Source organism: Acipenser ruthenus, chromosome 25 (genome assembly GCF_902713425.1).
Source record: "Acipenser ruthenus chromosome 25, fAciRut3.2 maternal haplotype, whole genome shotgun sequence".
Classification (NCBI taxonomy): Eukaryota; Metazoa; Chordata; class Actinopteri; order Acipenseriformes; family Acipenseridae; genus Acipenser; species Acipenser ruthenus.
In genome coordinates, this window is record NC_081213.1 from 7013951 (window position 1) to 7033040 (window position 19090).

Here is a 19090-nt window from a genome sequence, read left to right on the forward strand (position 1 = left end):
GGATTACAGGTTCAGTGTTATAACGAATACCACCTGAAAGTAATTTGATTTTGATGGCAGGTAAAAAAAAAAAAAGAGATGGCAGGTAGCTCTTTTCCATTTTTTTTTCTGATTTCGTTCTTGCTTGTCCTGTATCCGCCCCAGCAGGTCTCGTTCAGGTGGTGCGGACACGACGCTGCATGTCTGCAGATCAGACAAGCTGAGTCCTGCCAGAGCAAAGAAAACAACTTCAGAATATCTGCACACCTACATCTGCCACTGTGACTGCTTTTAACAGGCCAGGAAATGAAGGAGACTCATATCCCACCAAGGGTGCGGACTCAATTACGACTAATCAGTGGTTTAGATCATAGAAAGATCTCAGGCTTCCCACAGCCATATAGGGTTTACACATAATGTATATTGGGCATGTATTTAAAACACACGCCTGCTTTGATGGTAGATTTATGTATTTAAAATATATATATAAAGTGCATGCTGCCTACATTTATAAACTTGGTAGGGTTTATAATTAAATGTATAAGGCATATGTGTTCTTCCTCTCTGTCTCACATTTCTCTACCACAAAGCCTAACTAGCTGATACCACAATATAACCATATACTTGTAAAAAATCTTACTTTATCAAGTCATATATGATAAACAGAAAACTTCTTGACAGTTTGAAGATCGTATTGAACCCGGACAAGTTAAATAAAGGTGGAAAAAATACGGTATTGTATCAAATATAGGGTATTGTCACAGTGATTCCAAACACTAGAATGTCATATTACTTTCTAACAAGATCTAAGGAAACACAACCGTGTTCAGTTTGCTGTCTCTTCTGGAGTACCTGTGTCTGGTTCATTGCAATTTGACAGCATGGCACTTTCTATATCCTATCTTCAAGGGGGAACCTTGTTTTTGGTCATACACACGTAATTATTAGTTTTAAACAATCATAAAATGATATACTAGGTTTGGCACTATATGGTGAAACTGCCTTGTTAAATGTTAAACGTTAAGCACGGATTGCTTCCATCATTCTCAATTAACTCTTTAATCAGATCTGTACATGTTAATATCAGTTAAAACTCCAATTAGCAACACTGGAGTAGAGATACCACTCTAGAAACAGTAACAGCAAAATGTCTAATTACCACTCTACTAGTAGGATTTGAATTCTACCTGGAGAATCCCAATTTGAGTTTGCACCAGTCAAGGCTCCTATTGAGAGGCTCCAAATCACTGTGGTTTGTAATCTCTACTGTGACATATATAAATGAGTAATGAAAGAAACTAAACCAACATAGAAATGAGCAATAATAGAAAGCCTACTGTAGGCTATAATGCTTTATGTTTTACATTAAAATGTACATAAATGCATTTGGTGTTGACTTACATGATATTTTAATGCATATCCAAAACAAACACCCAGTACATAAATGTAATATTTAAAAAAAACAGTAGCACATAAAACATCGGTATTTCGATTACAGATCGAAATGTGACTTTTTATTTTATTTTATTTAATCCCCTTGATGTTTGAAACGCCTGCACCAACACCCTTAGAAATGAGAACTGTTCACACAACAAAGAGCTAGCCGAAGCTCTTCTGTCTGTCTGCATTGCGAAGACGTCAGTTCTGAGCATAGCAGGTGAATTTGAATTTCTCAAAGCTGTCGTTGTGGGTAGCGGCAACATTACAAGCTGTTGCCATGGGTGAACGGGTTCGGGTGAGTCAACATATTCATACTTGGCAAAAACAGAGGGAAATTCTGTTTTGTGGAGTTATGACTGTCACAAGAGCAGTACTGCCGTGATTTAATAAAGTAAAACACCAAGACAACCAGTGGGCAGGTTTGGAGAGCGTTATGTCCCACTGGGTACAATGATATAATGAGGTTATCCTCTTTGGTGGAGTGTTTTTTGTTTGTTATTCTGATTCGAGTGAAAAAGAACCAATTCTTTACAAAAAATAATTTATTTTAACAAATTATTAACATTATTCTTATTTTTCATTTGAGCTTTTCTCTTCACATATTTTTTTAGAAAACAAAAAAGCACAAACAAAATCTCAACGCGTTTCGACAAAGAGTCTTAATCATACAGAGGAACACCCCTTTTTATACACTCAATCACCTGCGGAAAATTGAGTGTTTAAAAAAAGTGGTGTTCCTCTGTATCAAATTAAGTGATTTTTTGTTTTCTAAAAAATATGTGAAGAGAAAAGCTGAAATAAAAATAAGAATAATGGAAATAATTTGTTAAAATAAATTATTTTTTGTGAAACATTGGTTGTGTTTTTCACTAGAATCAATGTATGGGCCTGTTGGCAACCAATACAAGCGGTCTCTATCTTCTCTGTTTGTTATTCTGACATATGCTCCTCACTGTCATAAATTCATGTTTTGCCTTTCCAAACACAGTCACATGGTCACACAGGTTAAAAACTCTACTGGCAGAACATCAAAATGTTTACAATAGCTTTATAGGTCACGTTGCAGTAAAATTGAGGACAATATCTCCAGACCCTATTGACACGCATCCTTTGGCTTTAGGGTAATATTATGGGATTATAATGGGATCCCAGTGTTTTCCCTGTAAGGGTTGGCATAGTAACAAGGCAGTTTCTCCCACACTGGGATGTGCAGCTTTTTTTAAAAAAAAAAAGAATCCTGGAAATAGAAAGGAATATGGATAGGTGTGCTAATCCAGCACAATTTACTGTGTAGAAATAATATATGTGTGTGCCCAGAAAACACCAAGCAAACAGCAGCACTACACATCTTTATTTAATCATCTCCATGTGCAAAACTACTGCATCAACACCCTTCAAATAAAGCTGTTAATATACCAAGCCAGTGCAATATCCTGTCTGCTTTGTGATACCCACAGTAACAGCACGTGCATGGCTTCAAAAATAATGGGATGGATTCAATAAAAAGAGGTATCACTATACATGTAGAATACTTGTATGACCAACAAGGACCTATTGAATGTTACCGCTAGTATTTGTTTTTTGCTCTGTGTTTATTGATTGGATAACACAGTAAAACAGCTGGTAACGCAAGCTGGTTTGTATTAGGATACACCATTATTAATCCGCTATATAAAACGTCAAAGATGGCCACCTGTCATCACAGTATACTACTGTAGATTCAAGTGCATAGGTTTAGAGGCATTCCCTCAAGGCCAAAGTCATGTCAACTGTCCATTAGTTTTCAGATTCAAACCAATCAATTACAAAAGGATAAATTCCTTGTGCATGTACACAATATTCATGTACACAGAGTATGCATTCCATTGTAATTGCTGTCTACCATTTCCCTTTAGAACAGAACCGTTGTCTTTGATACACAGCTGCTTTGTTAGCCCTGCTGGAGATGAAATACCCTGCAAAGGGGATATAGTGGATGGCGGTCATGGTCATCAATTTCTCAGGGGTCCTGGCTGGATTCCATTAAAGGTCAATAAATCCCTTGTCATTTATTCATCCCCTACCAATACAGACTTGATATTCCTGGATACAAAACCAGGCCTTTTTATGATACGTATTGAGAAGAGAACAGAGTGGTCCTCTCTAGTTGCATTTACAGGAATCTGAATGCTTCAGAAAGCTTTTACTGATAATCCTTAGAGCGGCCCCCTGTGATCACCAGCTGCAACCTGAGACCCAGCCTCCTGAGTCTGTGATTGGTCCATCTAAGTGAGTGCTTTCAGGTGGGAGGTTGAGGGTGGAGCAGGCCAGTGGCTCGTTTGGTTTCAGTTGTGTAAACACAACAGGACAATGAACTTCTGTAAATGAACTTCCTAAAAGGCCCCCTTTTCTACCCCCTCTTTCATTTTCTCTGTCCTATTAAAACCAACTTGGCCTAAACAGATTTTCTGAACTCAGTACAGTCAAATAAAATGAAAACCACAACAGAGCATATAACAATGGCAAGAAACGTACTGTAAAGAAACGTTTTTGTTTACTTTTGATTTAGTCTTTAGGAGATCATTATTCAAAGTAATTTAGCTAAATGCTAGTTTACAATGAGGCCCAACAATAACTGGTCTGTTTACACAAAGATTTTGTGAACTTTTTTTTTTTTTTTTTTTAACCAGTTTGTAAGGAAGCTATAGCAACATTCTAATATATACAGCTATGGCCAAACATTTTGCATCACCCTATAGAATTAATTAATTTTGCTTCATAAAGTCGAATGAAACCTGCTGAATAATTTTACGCTGTAACAGCAATGTACAAAAACTGTGACACAAATAACTTGAAAGGGCTTAAGATACCTCCAATTACATCACCTTGATGTTTTGTACTAATTTTGTAAAGCCAATAGGTGTTTTTCTCCTTTCAAAAAATAAGTTAATTATAGACTGGAGTAAATGCTTTGAAAATGTCTTATCCTTTCATTTGACAAAATAATTGAAACAGAGTCTTAAAGCCAATTGGACAACTTTATTACTTGTACTGTAACACTTGAAATGTATTTGCTTACGATTGTAAGTCACCCTGGATAAGGGCGTCTGCTAAGAAATAAATAAATAATAATAATAATAATAATAATAATAATAATAATAATAATAATAATAATAATAATAATAATAATAATAATGTAGGAAAGTGGACTTCTTTGAGTAGAATATTCCCCATTGTAGATGTCCTTTGAGTAGAATGTTCCCCATCGTAGATGTCCTTTGTAAAAGTTTACTGTGGCTAGCATTGTGAAAGCAAAGCATAGTGAATGCATGGTGAAGTGGACACAGCATGGCAAAGAACAGTGGTAGCTATGGAAATGCAAACAGTTTTTTCAGAAAATTAGAATATATGTACAAACATTTTTTGTATAAGCATGAAAACTGCAAATCAGTTTAAAAGTACAGTAGTAAAATGTTTATATGGGATGGGCTCTGATAAAATGCTTATTTGTCCATGTTTGTTCAGCATTGTGGAGACTTTATAACCTGTTCATCTAATGAGGCATTGGGTAATTTGAGGAATTTGTAAACGAGCGTCAGCAGGAAATCAAAGTATGCCCTCATTTTACTGAGGTGAAGCTATTAGAACATTCTATTAACTTTAACGCTGATTGCCTTTTGATATGAAATCCTTTGGCTTGTTACAGCATACCTGTTTCTGTTACAGACATTTGATGGCTTCTTTACAACACAAGTTTAATGCATATCAAAATGTATTGTATTCATTTTAAAAAATTGACTTTTGATGACTCATAGCTTTGTGCACAGGCCCCAGTATGTCTAGTTTCAAAACATTCACGGTATGCTATTCAATTGTGGAGCAAATCATAGTAAAACTGGTCTATAAAATGATCTGTGTCTAGTTGTAATTTGGGTTTGTAAATAATCACTTACAGAAAGTGTTTCCATTACAATAGCAGTGTATATTATCCACAGAAACACAGTGGATTTGTCTAGTACTGATAGATTAGATTATACTAATAAGATACCAGAGAATGTAACACTACAGTACTGTGGTACCATTAACTGACTGTGTGCTGCGGTAGAACCATTGCATTGTAGTGTGGCTGCATTGTCATTGAATTTGGTATGGGGTTGGTCATCTGGAAGTAAGACCTGCAATTAAACACTTGTTAAAGCTTAGTTCTGTTAATTGTTGGTAAATGAGTTTCCTAAAAGAGTCTGGAATATCTGGTTTAGTTAGCCCCCTGCCTCTTTCTTACTAAAGAAAACCCAGTCATGTTTATTTCATTCATAAACAAAATGTCTTTCTTTAACAACAACAACAAAAATAATATATATGTAAATACAATGCCTTAGTGAATACAAAACAAACAAACAACAACAGCAAAGAACATTCAATTAGATGAACAACTCATTGTCAACTGTGTTATTAAATACAATGTTATATTGGTATTTAAATTGCATTCGGTAAGATAAGTAAATACATTATAATCTGCAATTCACAAATGGCAAATGGTATTTTATTCTACACCCTTACAATCCCTTACAATTGAAAATACAATTATCATTCTTAACCGTTTGTGAAATATTGCAGTTTCGTGGTAGGGGGTACCCATACTGGTGTATTTAAATAAAGGCAATTTCCATATGAAGCAAAATACTGTAATACCAATGATACAGACAGCTTACATTTGTAAAATATGGTTTGTTTTTCCATACAGGTAAGTGAACAGCCTATAGGGTTAATCACATAACTCGAAATGGAAAATCTGGGCTCTGCAGCGTGAAAACATTCCCACGTGACTGTAACGCTGATCACTCCCGCTGGTAGGGTCAGACCTAAAAGTAAACTGCTTGAATCACACTCACACACACACAAGACTGCAGATACGGGTAGCGAAGACGAGCGATTGCTCAGCTGGGCTCTCCACAGCCCCCAACACATCTGGACTGGAACATGAGAAGAGGACCGTCACACATAAAACTCGCTAGAAACTTTCGAAGTTGTTTGGAACTGTTGGAAAACAGACCACTTCTTGATTAGAAACGAATCGAACGGGACCTTTATTTCGTTAAAAAAATGCCGGAGCGAATTAGCATTCCTGAGTTCGTTATTGTAACTAGCGAGGACATCGCTTCACCGGTTACCTCAAGCTTCACCTCGAAAATGACAAAGTGCAAGAACACTGTCGCTAGTTTGGAAGAGGTAGGTAACTAACTGCAAACCTGTCAAACTTTTTTGTGTTTTGTATTTTCTTATTTTCTATGTACATCAAGTACAGACTCGTACCAAATAATGTTAGCTGGTACAGCAGGTTAGTCATATTAAGTTAAAAGACACTGGTTTGGCAGCTTTATAGATTATTTCCTCTCATTGTGTTGCAGTAGACTGCACTCTATATTGGACATTTCAATTGAAGTCCATTTACACTTCCACTAAACAAGAGAAAGTGTTCTGTTTTGTAAATGATATAGAGAAGTAGGCGCCTGCTTTGTGTTGGGTGGGGGTTGAATGTTAATTTGGTTTCTCTCAGATTACAGACTGGTGTAAATTGATACCCTTGCTTTTAGACATGTTTTGTGGAGGACTTGACAGATTTTAAAGACGAATGTCTGGGGTCTGCTATACAAGTTAGTTTTCTCAATGGGTTCAGGGATATCACAGTCACTACTGCAACAGCCACTACTTTGTCCAAAGGGCAGCTAATTTACTTTTTCAAAGATAACAAGTTCTATTACAACTAGAATCTCATATAGTACTATTTTCAATTATATACCAGCTACTTGTGATCAGATATTTTGGCACTTATTTGCCTGCCAGAGCACTTTGCAAATTAGCCCATTGTTGCAAGCAATGTATTCAAATGTTGAATCATGCATGCAAATACAGTAGTTAGGGCATACAGTACCATCTTTTATCTAAGTATGCCCATTAGAGTAAATTAATAGGTCATCATTTAGGGAACGGAGTTTCGACAGTATTTGGCACCATTTCAATTGATTGTAATCTATATTTTACTGGTATAACATTAAAAAACTAATTTGAAGACCAGAATTGTTGAAAGGGATTTTAAATTATATACTGTAAAAAATATGACATATATTTTTGTATGCATTAGAAAACTATTGGTGGACTGTAGGAGAGTCTTGGTAAAAAAAAGATAATTTAACGCTTTTTTGTTGTTTCATGTAAAAAACTATTATTAAAACTATGTGGAAATAGCCTACTTACCCTTTTTTACTTAGCCATAATTCTCTGAGCTTTGAACATGCCATTTATAACCTACTACTGCAAGATATGGCTTGCAGTGATCAACAAGGGCAAGAGCATGCAATCAGATCTTAACATTATAACATCAGGAAGAATGAATTAGGCAGGACAAGTTAAATGACTGTCCTGAGCAGTGTCGTGTGATTCCCTGCCATTCCGGATTCTGACCTCTGTTGGTGAGATGACATGAGGTTCAAAGCTCTATAACCACGAATGCAGGTGAGCCGCCACACACCTGACACAAGGTGATTTCCTCGGGCGACAAGATACCTTCGCAGTGACAAGAGCTGTTGCTGCTTCTGCTGTTATTCCATAGAAATCAAGAACGACGCGTTTGGGTGCATGGAACACTACAAAAAAGATCATCTTTGGGAGAATTGCATTGAAGCGGTTCTCTGATTGCTCAATTCCATAGTTGTCAAGTGCAGAAATGGCAAAAACATAGGATTCAGTGACCCCCCCAGCCCCCCCCCGAATTGCAGGACTTGAACCCTGACTGCTGATATGGTTATTCTTTTAGGAAATACTCCTGTTGCCATATCTAATCCCATTTACCAGTTGAGAGGTTTCCAAAACCAGTGGCACAGACTGAGCATGTTTCAGTGCAGGTGAATCTCTTCATTGTATGTAATGAGTTCTCTTTGTGCTTTTAAAGTAAGCAACTTGTACACTATAAAGGCATACACAAGCCTTTACAGTGATACATTAGGCCTAGTTCTACCTCTTAGAACTGAGGATATAGTCAAACGTGTAGAGTGCAAGTCTAAGGAAATTATGATGCGGTTGTATAATACACTGGTGGGACCGCACTTTGAGTATGGTGTCCAATTCTGGTCACCACAATACCAAAGGGACATTGTGGCCCTGGAGACAGTCCAACAAAGAGCAACCAGCCTAATCCCAGGTCTTAAAGGACTGAGCTATGTAGATAAGCTGAAAGAACTGAATCTATTTAGCCTGGAACAAGAAATAGAGGGGACATATTTTGAAGGCTTTAAAGTCTTAAAAGGAGTTGACATAGTTAACTGTAACCAATATTTAAGGCTGTGCGTTTTTGGTTTTTATTTTTTATTTTTGGTCAAGTTATATTGAGCCGACTCCATTTCTTAATTAAACTCTTGGATAATCATTGATTGTGAAGCAAGATCCCTTTTGTTTTTTCTCCCGTAACTTGAATGAGACGATGATTCTGTTTCATTGATAATGTAAAAAAAAAAAGGCAGCTCCTTATTTTTAATTCAAACCGAACACAAAAAGCGAGTTCAGTTAAATTGTTTTTCCCAGATTTAAAATCTTAATGACTCCTTGCAAACATGCTATAACCTGTTTTGCAAATAATATTTTCCTCTTAATTACGATTTAATTAAGTCAATTTAACTTCACTCACTGTTTGTGTTCGGCATTACAAATAAGGAGCTGCCTTTTTTTTTTACATTATCAATGAAACAGAATCATCGTCTCAATAAAGTTACGAGAGAAAAAAAAATAAACACTTTTACAAGTTCAATTGAATTGAGTCGGATCATAAAAAGGACATCACGTGATCAAAAATAAAAACCGAAAACCAAGAGCCCTGAGGCAGTGTGGTCCAGTGGTTAAAGTCCAGGGCTTGTAACCAGAAGGTCATCGGTTCAGATCCCACCTCTGCCACTGACTGACTCACTGTGTGACCCTGAGCAAGTCACTTAACCTCCTTGTGCTCCATCCTGCAGATGAGATGTTAAATCAATGTCCTACTGTAAGTGACTCTGCATATAATGCACAGTTCACAGTCTACCTCTGTAAAGTGCTTTGTGATGGTGGATTATATATTATGTTACCAATACTTTAAACACAGTACAGACACCAGGACCAGAGGTCTGAAAAGTGATGTTATTTTGTGCATTAAGCATTCATAATGCATGAAAGGAAGTAGTACCAAGGTGTCACACATGTTAGTAATAAATATACAAATCCTCTCTGTACTCATTATATGTCAACGTTGTATCCGTATGTGCAGTGAGTTTTCCTTTAATGTCTTTTTATGTGCCACACACAACGGTAAAACTGAAAACAAGCAGGCTTCCTGGTGTTTATTTACCACAAGCCTGATTTGTTTGCGTTTGGATTACATCTGTGCCAGACATTATTCTAGTTGCTGTTTGCCAGGCAGTGTCAAAAGTCGTAGATCAGCTCCTTTCTAATGCAGTGTGCTAAGGGCATTCTTTAAAAGAACACTAACACAGTCAAACCACCATCTAACTGAGATAATGACACCCAACTGGGTCACTGCTCATCTTTTATTAAGCTTCACTTTTAATATAGCCGAAGTCCTTTCAAATCAATTGATGTTTTAATGCACATGTCATTGGTCATTCGTGTTCAGAAAATATGTTCAGATTTTTATTCCGGAAGCATGATGCTAAAAAGTAGTTTTTCAGATTGATTCATTTACTCAGTAGGTTGTTATAGGTATTCGTAAGTTATAAAAATACTTATCTTTGAACTACCTAATGAGTAGACCAAATGCATCTAATCAGGTGCTTATCATCCAACTACTGTCAGAAACCCGTTGTGATAATGTATGTAAAATAATAAATAACACGAAGGAAAACACATTTTGTAATTAACAGATAAGCTGCAGGGTTTATAGATGTGCCAGATGTACTTGCATCTCAAATAGTTTGGCTAGAAAGGCATATATTTTGTTCTTCAGTGCACCATCCTTTTTATGCTGTTTGTTTTTAAGACGTGCGAGGTATTAGGAAGGGAGTCCATCACAGCAGAGATTGTGTGAAGCCCTGAATCGGCCCTGAAAAGCCCTGGCCGCTCCTTTTTTGTCCATATTGTCCGCAGTCCTTATCTTATGTTTTCCATTAAAACAGACATGGTCAACACTGAAAAACATGCTCACTGTTGCAGAAAACAATTGAAATAGCACAGTAGTGTTTGAAGGAAGCAGGTTTTGGACAGATCCTCAGTATATTTAGTTCATTCAGATTAGGTGGTTTCAGACATCAATATGAAAGGTGGTGTTAAAAGTCAGTGTTATGGCTTCCTTTGACAAAGCTGTTTACTGTCAGCAGCTCAGGTATCAGTCTCTGAGTTGCAATCACCTCCCTGTAACACAATATGATCCGAGCCTCCAGGTGCAGATCAGCCTCCACATCACATTGGCCTCGACAGACGTACTATTCCAGTAAATAATTGGAGTAGGATCCCAGCAGAGCCTCTGTCTTGAACACCGGTTTCCAGGAATCAAGATTTCCTCATGACATATTGCACAGCACAGAGAAACTGCTGCTGACAGTTGGCAAATGGCTTTTCAGTGCTGGGGCCTCAGTCTTTGTGTGTAGTGGAGTGTAGTAGTCTTGCGTCCATGGTAGACAGAACACAAAATTAATCTCAGGTTTCCTTAAAGTAGTACTTTTACATATGGTTTCTATTTTTTTTTTTTTAACATAAGCCAGTACTAAAAATACTATTACTTTAGATGTTCCCTATATAATATTCTCAATATAAAAACTTTTTTTTGTTTTTGTCTGTTCTGCTTTTTGGGCTATAACAGAGCTTTAAGATGTCATTGATCCCTCAGTACTGCTGAGGCAGCAGTAGCATGACTATTTGTCTGTCACTGTGGCTAACATATTAGAAGGTGGAGGAAGCTTTTGGTATCTACAGTTGAAACAGATTGTTGGCTAATTTAAACAAACTCGACTCATCAAACTCAACAGCCAAGCCCAAAATCTATAGATGTAAACTGACACCAAGTAATATGTATTTTTATAGCTATGCAGGGGAAGTTTTGTAGGGACTTTCAATTATAAATGTACAACATATCTGACTCCAATCAGGAGTCGCTACTGCAGGGGCAGTGCGAACGGTTTAGTTTAATACTACACAACATGACTACACTGCAAAGGAGGATTCTGGGAAGAAGGCGCGAGCAGCACTAAGGAAGCAGCCAGGACTCATTAGGGACTGAGCATTTAAACTGAAAACACGAGGGCTATACAAAGATACAAAAAAGTGGGGAGCAGAATTCAGGCAAGGTAAGTCCTGACAGAGGCCTACATGAGACATAGATTAGGGGATGCTTAAGTTTTAAACAGTAATAATATAGTGAAATAGATCCTTTTGAGATTTATATATATATATATATATATATATATATATATATATATATATATATATATATACACACACACAGTATATACATACACACTTTGGTAATGCTACTTGGGTTTAACTTGCAGTTCTACAACACTTTAAAAAGTATCAGCCAATACAAAAATCATAAAGCAAATTCTCAAGGTAATAAATAAGTGATTACGTGATTGACGATATCACAGTACTTTACCAACTATAGTACAGTACTGAAAGAGAGAAGGACTACTACATTATCCTTCTACATGTTAGCAATGTTCCAGGAGAACACGTAGGTAATTACTTCACTTTTTCTGTTTTTCATGCTAGTCGTCATGTGGCTTTATTATACAAATGGGTAATACTGTATAAACAGCTATAGCCAAAAGTTTTGCATCAACTAGAATTTTATGATTGAAACATAATAGAAATAAACTGTATGAACATAATTGATATATTTTATTTAACATCATGTAATCAAAGAAACTACAAAATGATATCACAAAAGTCTATCGGAAGCCATAATAGTAGTACACTATTTAACATTTTTGTCACATTTTCATTAGGTATATGGAAAACTATAAAGTGGTAGGTAATCCGGAATTTTAACATTATTCAGCAGGTTTCATTCGACGAGTTAATTCTATAGAGTGACGCAAAACTTTTGGCCATAGCTGTACATTACCCTGCAACATCCGGAAGCCAACTGAGAAAACAGTTTAAGAGCCAGCGTGTTTCCTTTCTAGTCTTACTCTTTCTTATCTTCTGTCCCTGCGCAATGAGCTGCACACTGAAGCAAAACAAAAAGCTTTAGATTGTGTCAGTGAGCGGGAATGTTGCTCCAGGGTCCTGCTTGAAGGTGTGCCAGAGCAGATGGGGTTCCTTCCCTAGCCAAGGCACTAATGAGGTTTCATTAAATCGGTGGGTGGGCAGGGGGTAGGATAGGATGCAGTGACTAAGACAGTACTGTTACACTGTATGACCCTGAAGCAAGCAGGTTAGTAACAGAGTTGAATAGAAATCACTCTCCATGATTAGTGGTACGCGCCATCCACAGAGATGAATGCATTTATGGTTTATAATCCAATACATTGAAAAGAGGGAAAAGGAAAGGCTGGGATTTTAAAATTGAACACTATGCGATGGGTAGAGTTTGGAATTTTGTAGTGATGAGTGTTGTTGACAGTTTTATGGTTACCATTATAAACGTTTCCCATAGTAAAAGTGCAATAAAGCCTAGTAAAAACATGTTAAAGCATAGGTAAGCATTGTAAAGCCCAGAGAGGCATTGTAAAGCATATTTAGAAACATGGTAAACCATGGTAATGGTAAATGCATAGTATAACCTTGGGGAAAGCATGGACAAACTTTTATTAGGGTATTAGGGAGGTATGACCATATCCTACCAGACATTTCAACGCAAAACAAAATGATAGAAAAACAACAAAAAGTGTAATTTATAAATAATCATACCTTTAAAGTTAGTGTCTTGTTTTTTGACAGGGTCTAGTGTTCACAAACCCTGTTTTTAAAGCTGTCTGTAACCTTAGACATTCTAGCTCCTTAACAAGTGTTTTGATGATGTCATGTTCATCTGAGATGGAATACGTTATTGTTTTTAAAGAAACAATTTATGAATAACAATTTGCTAAACAAACCAATGGTGGGATCTACGGTATAAACTAATGCCATGCGCAGATGTCTGTGGAGGTTGAGGATTGGGCAGGAATGTGCTGCAGCTAGAGCATTATTCTGAAGCAAGTGGGATTTTGAGTAAGAGCGTTTGTGGGAGTCATTGCATCCCTTGATCGCCTCAGTATTATAATTGTACACCAATGGTGTCTTGAAAGGGTTAACAAAGGGAATTGGAAACCAGTCTGTTGTCACTGCTTTGTGGTCAATGTAGATGCAGAGATTGGGAAGCTGTGGATTGATCTGAGGTTATCACAGTCTAGACGTGAGGAGTGGAGCAGGCTGACCAGCTGTTGAGAGGGTGTTGAAATCTTGCTGACTTAGTAAAAATAAAAAAAACACAATCGGTGCTCAGCGGAGGCACAGCCTACTGGAAAGAACATCAGCACCTACAGCAGCAAACCTCTAGCCATGTGTGTTACAGCAGATTGAAAAAGCTAAAGCTGGAAAGAGGATATTAAGCCACCTGAATTCCGCTTACAGATTTTAGAAGCAGTGCAGTGTGCTATACTTGTGTGCAGTTTAAATGTGTTTCATAATGAGCCACACCCTAAGTGAATACTAACCTGTTTATCTTTCAGCCGTCAGCAGAAGCTGATGTCCCAGCCAAGCCTTTGTTTATGTTTGAGAAACAATACAACTATAACCAATGATTTTACATTGGGATGGTCTGACTTTATAACAAGTGTCCAGTTTATTCTTAAGTGACACATTCATTAAAGTGTGATTGATCATACTTGTTATACAAGGGGTGTGTGTTCTACAAAGGAAGTTAAATGAAACTGATCAGTTTGTACGCAATACACACGGTGGACTTTATATTCACATTATGCTAGACAGTTGCCACCTTAAATGCCCGCAGGTAACCGTTCTTTACCCATGCTTTATCAAGCTTTAGTACATTTTGAAAATCTATAAAGAGCATTTACTATGATAGTCCATCATATTCAGTACTTTCATTAATGTGATTCCTTTGTGATGCTTGCTTAAGTAATTCTGCGGCTGACAGGGAGTCCAAACATGAGATTTCCTGAATCGTATACAGTCCTTTAGACAAAAGTGGTTGAAGTTAAAAAGATTCACATTATGTTGATCTAGTATTTAGTTGCAAGCATGCAAATATGGGGGGGGGGGGTGGAACTAAATTCAACATCATAAAAAAAAAAAAAAAAAAAGTTCTGGAACTTTTCAACCTGCTGACCTGACACTGCGGTTACATGTTGTTATACTGTCATTGCAGACAAAATATGACAGATATCTGATTGGAAGGGAATGACTCATTTTGGCAATTGGTCTTTCTTTATTTCAAGCAAGGGGATGTGGGAATTAACTGCCATGTGCGGGAAGTGTGCTCTGTATCTTACAGCTTGAGGGAATGCATCTGTGATAATCTGCTGTTTATTTTACAGTCTTTGGAGGTGGACCAAGCGACCCTACAGAGGATGAAGAAACTTGTCAAGGCCATCCATTCATCAGGACTCTGTAAGTCATGGCTGTGCTTTTATTTAATTTAATGGATTTCTTTTTCAAATGAGTTTGCCAGCAATGGAGATAGAATCCTCCTTATTTATCCATTATTAAACAACACATACAGTAGCTATGTTGTCTATTGACTGTATGCCTGCTTATCTTTGTCCCTCCAATACTTTGGCGGCCTTCAGTGGTTTCCAAAACAAGCGTCATTAATTACGTGGGGACATAGGTCAGTGATCCTGCTGCACCCCCTGGCATTCCCTGGTACTTAGTCATTTGTTAATTTGCAACCCCATATGTTTGTGAGAGTGTATGTGTGTATGCATACCACTGAGTGATGTCTCAGCTATACCCCTAGCGTGGGGTATGGATACCCAGAGAGGGATATTTAAGCATCCAATATGTGAACCCCTTCAAGATCTGGTGAAACATTGCATTTTCTAAGAAGGTGTGCTTTTTTAACCTTATAAAAGTTTACCACAGTCATTTTGCCATGCTTTTTCCATTGGTTATACAATGCATGCACCATAGTTTACCGTGCTTTTTAATATGCTTTACCATTGCTCTCTGGACTTCACATATGCTTCATTACACTTTGCTATGCTTTTACTATGACCAACTTTTATAAGGATATTTAGTTGCAAACATGCAAATATGCATGCCCCACATAGCAGGAGCCTACCGTATACATGTCCCTATCCAATTGCTTTATCTGAACCACATCCAGTTTCGATTGGATTAATGATGGCTGTATCTTGAGCGTGCCCCTGTTTTCCAAAAGTATTTTTTTAAAAGTTTCACTGATAAAACGTTAGACAAAACAATGGCCCTGACCAGAATGCAGTAGCTCACTTTTTGTGCAAACGAGGAACTTATGTCTCTGTTTCTTTGCACCTCCCTTCCAGCTCTGTTTTTCTGAAACAGAAATGATGAAGCTCCTGCTGGACTGTTTGCAAGTTAGGTATAACCCAAAGTGTGTGGCAAACAGACCTTTGTCACAACATAGGGTTTTGTCTTGCTTGTGTATAAGCCAACATATTGTATTGCTTTCCTTAAAGAGAATAAACCATCAAACTTGACTGTGCCTTCAGTTCAGTTAACTGTTACTCCAGCCACAGTTATTCTTGTTCAGTCTCTTGTAGCATATCTCACCCTCATGTCAATCGAAGCAGCCCGTGCAAGTGTGATCTTGAGTTATCAAAGTCTTCAAGTGGCTGAAACAGTCACAGCACAAAATGAAGTTTCTCATTTCAGGATATCAGGGCAGTTTACCATGCCATGCACATCATTCACTACATTTGGTTTCAAATGTCTAGTTTAAAACGTAATATCAAGGACTACACTCGGTTTGCAGACCTTGCTTTGATGGTCATTTTTCTTGGAGTGTGAACCTATCCTCCTCCCTACAGTTTACCAAAAAAAGCATAGCAAAATGCAATAAAACATAGTGAAAAAACATGGCAAACTGTAGTAAAAGCTTGGGAAAACTGCAAAATGACCATGCAGATTTACTGTGACAAACTACATTCCTTTGATGCCTAATACATTGGGGATTCAAAGAGATTGTTTTTAGGCTAGAGTGTGATGAGCAGTGCTGCTGTAACCTTTTGACTTGCAGTATCAAAGCACTGCACTGTTTACAATGGGGATTCTGAAACAGCCATGGCAACGCAGGCATGGCAACTATAGACCCATGCTTCCACCGTCAGTGCCCGGAGAAGGAAGAACCATCATTGCCAAGAAAGGAGCTCATTAGTCAGTCAGAATTGTACCTAAAATGATGTTTGTCTTGAAAGGAACAAATACCCCCCCCCCCCCCCCCCTTTAAATAAAGTCAGATGTCAGTTTGCTTGCGTTTCCCGTAAGCTGAAGCCTCTCCATAAACAGCAAACACATCTAAAGCATACGGTGGTTATGATGATAATGACAGGGCAGTGTGAGCCACACTTGTTGAGAGGGCTTTTCCTTTAAATCAGTGCCAAGCTGCACAGGATTCAATGTCTTGGCTGGGACACAATTACGTGCCGTGATGAGCTCAATAGTGTTTTTCTTTTTCTTTTTTTTTCCCACTTTCTCTCAACTGTTAATAATGTATTCCTCATTAATCCAGAGTATAATACCTTCATTTTTAAACACTGATGCATGGTGGACCCATGCATGGACAGCTGTTTATTGTCCCTAGTGCACACTATACACATTGTTTTCCTTTAAGATCCCCAGGGTGAAGAGTTTTTATTGTTGACAACGCCTTGTTCTAAGGTCTTTTAAGTAAAGCACATTTAAATTGGAAGCTGTCAAGCTTACCCTACAACAACAGGGCTTCAAATAAAAATAATTGGCAAGTTTGCATATACCGTCAGAATTGTTTTATCTGCATTTTCTGTTCAATATAGTAATAACAAGAACAACCATTGCAGCTAAATTGTGATGAAACTGAGGTTAATTGGCTCCTCAAAACAGCTTTGCAAAGCCAGTAGCGTCAGTTTATTAATTGATGGTGTGGATATAAATTTTTCTGCTACAGCAAAAAATCTAGGTGTAATTTTTGACTCTGCATTGTCTTTTGAGTCTCATGTTAAAAACATCACGAAAACGTCATTCTTCCATTTGCGTAATATTGCACTTTTAAAACCGTCTCTGTCCATCTCAGAGGCAGAGAAGCTGGTTCATGCTTTTATTTCCACACTCATTGATTATTGTTATGGTCTGTTGGCTGGGGTGTCTGGCAGGGCTCTTCAGAGACTGCTGCTGGTACAGAATTCACTCGGGTTTTAACTGGAACTGCTGGATCTGAGCATATAACCCCAGTCCTGGCCTCTCTCCATTGGCTGCCAGTGTTTATGCTTATGTCCCCTCTCGTGCCATGTGATCAGCTGATCTAAATCTTCTCGTGGTTCCTAAAGCTAGGCTGCAGTCGATGGGTGACCAGGCTTTTTCTTATGCCCCGCGCTTGTGGAACTCACTGCCACTCATTGTAAGGGAGGCCCCTTCTCTTGATTTTTTGCAATCTCACCTGAAGACGTACTTGTATACTAAAGCTTTTTAATTTCTTTTTTTTTTTTAATTGTATTGGTGTTGATTTTATTTTTGTTTTGCTGGATTTGTTGTATTGTTACTGTTGTACAGCGCCTTGAGATCTTTTGAGAGGCACTTTATAAATTGAATAAATTATTATTATTATTATTATTAAAGAAATCCAAGATTAGGGATCAGTAAACAGTAGACCCGCCCACATGCCATTATTGAAGGCTTATATTCTATTTTTGGTTGTTAAATACCAAACGTTAACCAAACAATACATTCCAATGAAAGACAGCACTAATAGCACTGTAAAAAAAAAAAAAACTGTTTATTTCACATGTGCCGTACTTCCAATAAAATATGTTCTGCACTGGTGTTTCATTTTCCAAAGGGATGTGATAATAGTGAAGTTACCGTTTTTTATTGTGAATGGAAAGTCTATTGAAATTGAAATTATATTTCAATTTCAGTATTGAAATCAAAATACTCTCTTATTGTGCCAGAACGATATTCTCTCTCTCTTTTTTTATTTTTTAAAGCACGGTCCGCATTTGCACTCATGTTCTATGCAATTGAGTCTGGGACCTGCAGACCACTTTTTTTGAACCCCAGCCTTTAAAACACTCCTCCCATGTATTCTCCAAATAGCTAAACTAACTGTCTTGTTACAGGCAAGGAACATGCATGTGTTGCTGAAGTTAACCCCCAGTCAGTAATAGTTACTCGGTTCCACCAAGGCTGTTTCAGATCAGTGGGTACGCAAGTTCAGTTCCCAATCATGGCCAGTCATTTCAATACATACATTTTAACTGGGACAATTACAAAGTGAGCAATAGAAGGAGTCATAAACATTTCCTTCATCTGTGGAAACAGTTCTCTGCCCTGGAGAAGCTGAACTTTTACTTTCTGAAATATTTCCTGAAGTCTTGGTGACGGCTTGGCTACCACCAGTATTTGAGAAAACATTTCTGCGGCAGAAGGAATGTGCAGATTTACTTAGAGAAAACATTTCCATGCATATATTTTCACTTCAGTTGTAACAAAGGACACATTCAGTAAAGCTATGACTGAAAAAGAACATTGATAG

General features: G+C 37.5%; 1 protein-coding gene across 5 annotated transcripts in view; it reads left to right on the forward strand.

Moving 5' to 3' along the window:
• LOC117413414 (arf-GAP with SH3 domain, ANK repeat and PH domain-containing protein 1-like) overlaps positions 1 to 19090 on the forward strand; it is a 48192-nt gene that overhangs the window by 1577 nt on the left and 27525 nt on the right. For 4 of the 5 annotated variants that reach the window (XR_009308852.1, XR_009308853.1, XM_034023874.3 and 1 more), the window contains exons 1-2: positions 6264 to 6627; positions 14919 to 14991. Coding sequence is in view for 3 of the 5 variants with exons in the window: in XM_034023874.3 (XP_033879765.3) it covers positions 6502 to 6627; positions 14919 to 14991 (199 nt within the window). In the remaining 2 variants the exon portion in view is untranslated. Of the gene's footprint in view, positions 1 to 6263; positions 6628 to 14918; positions 14992 to 19090 lie in introns of those variants that run through there. The other variant, XM_059000023.1, reaches the window with a different exon arrangement.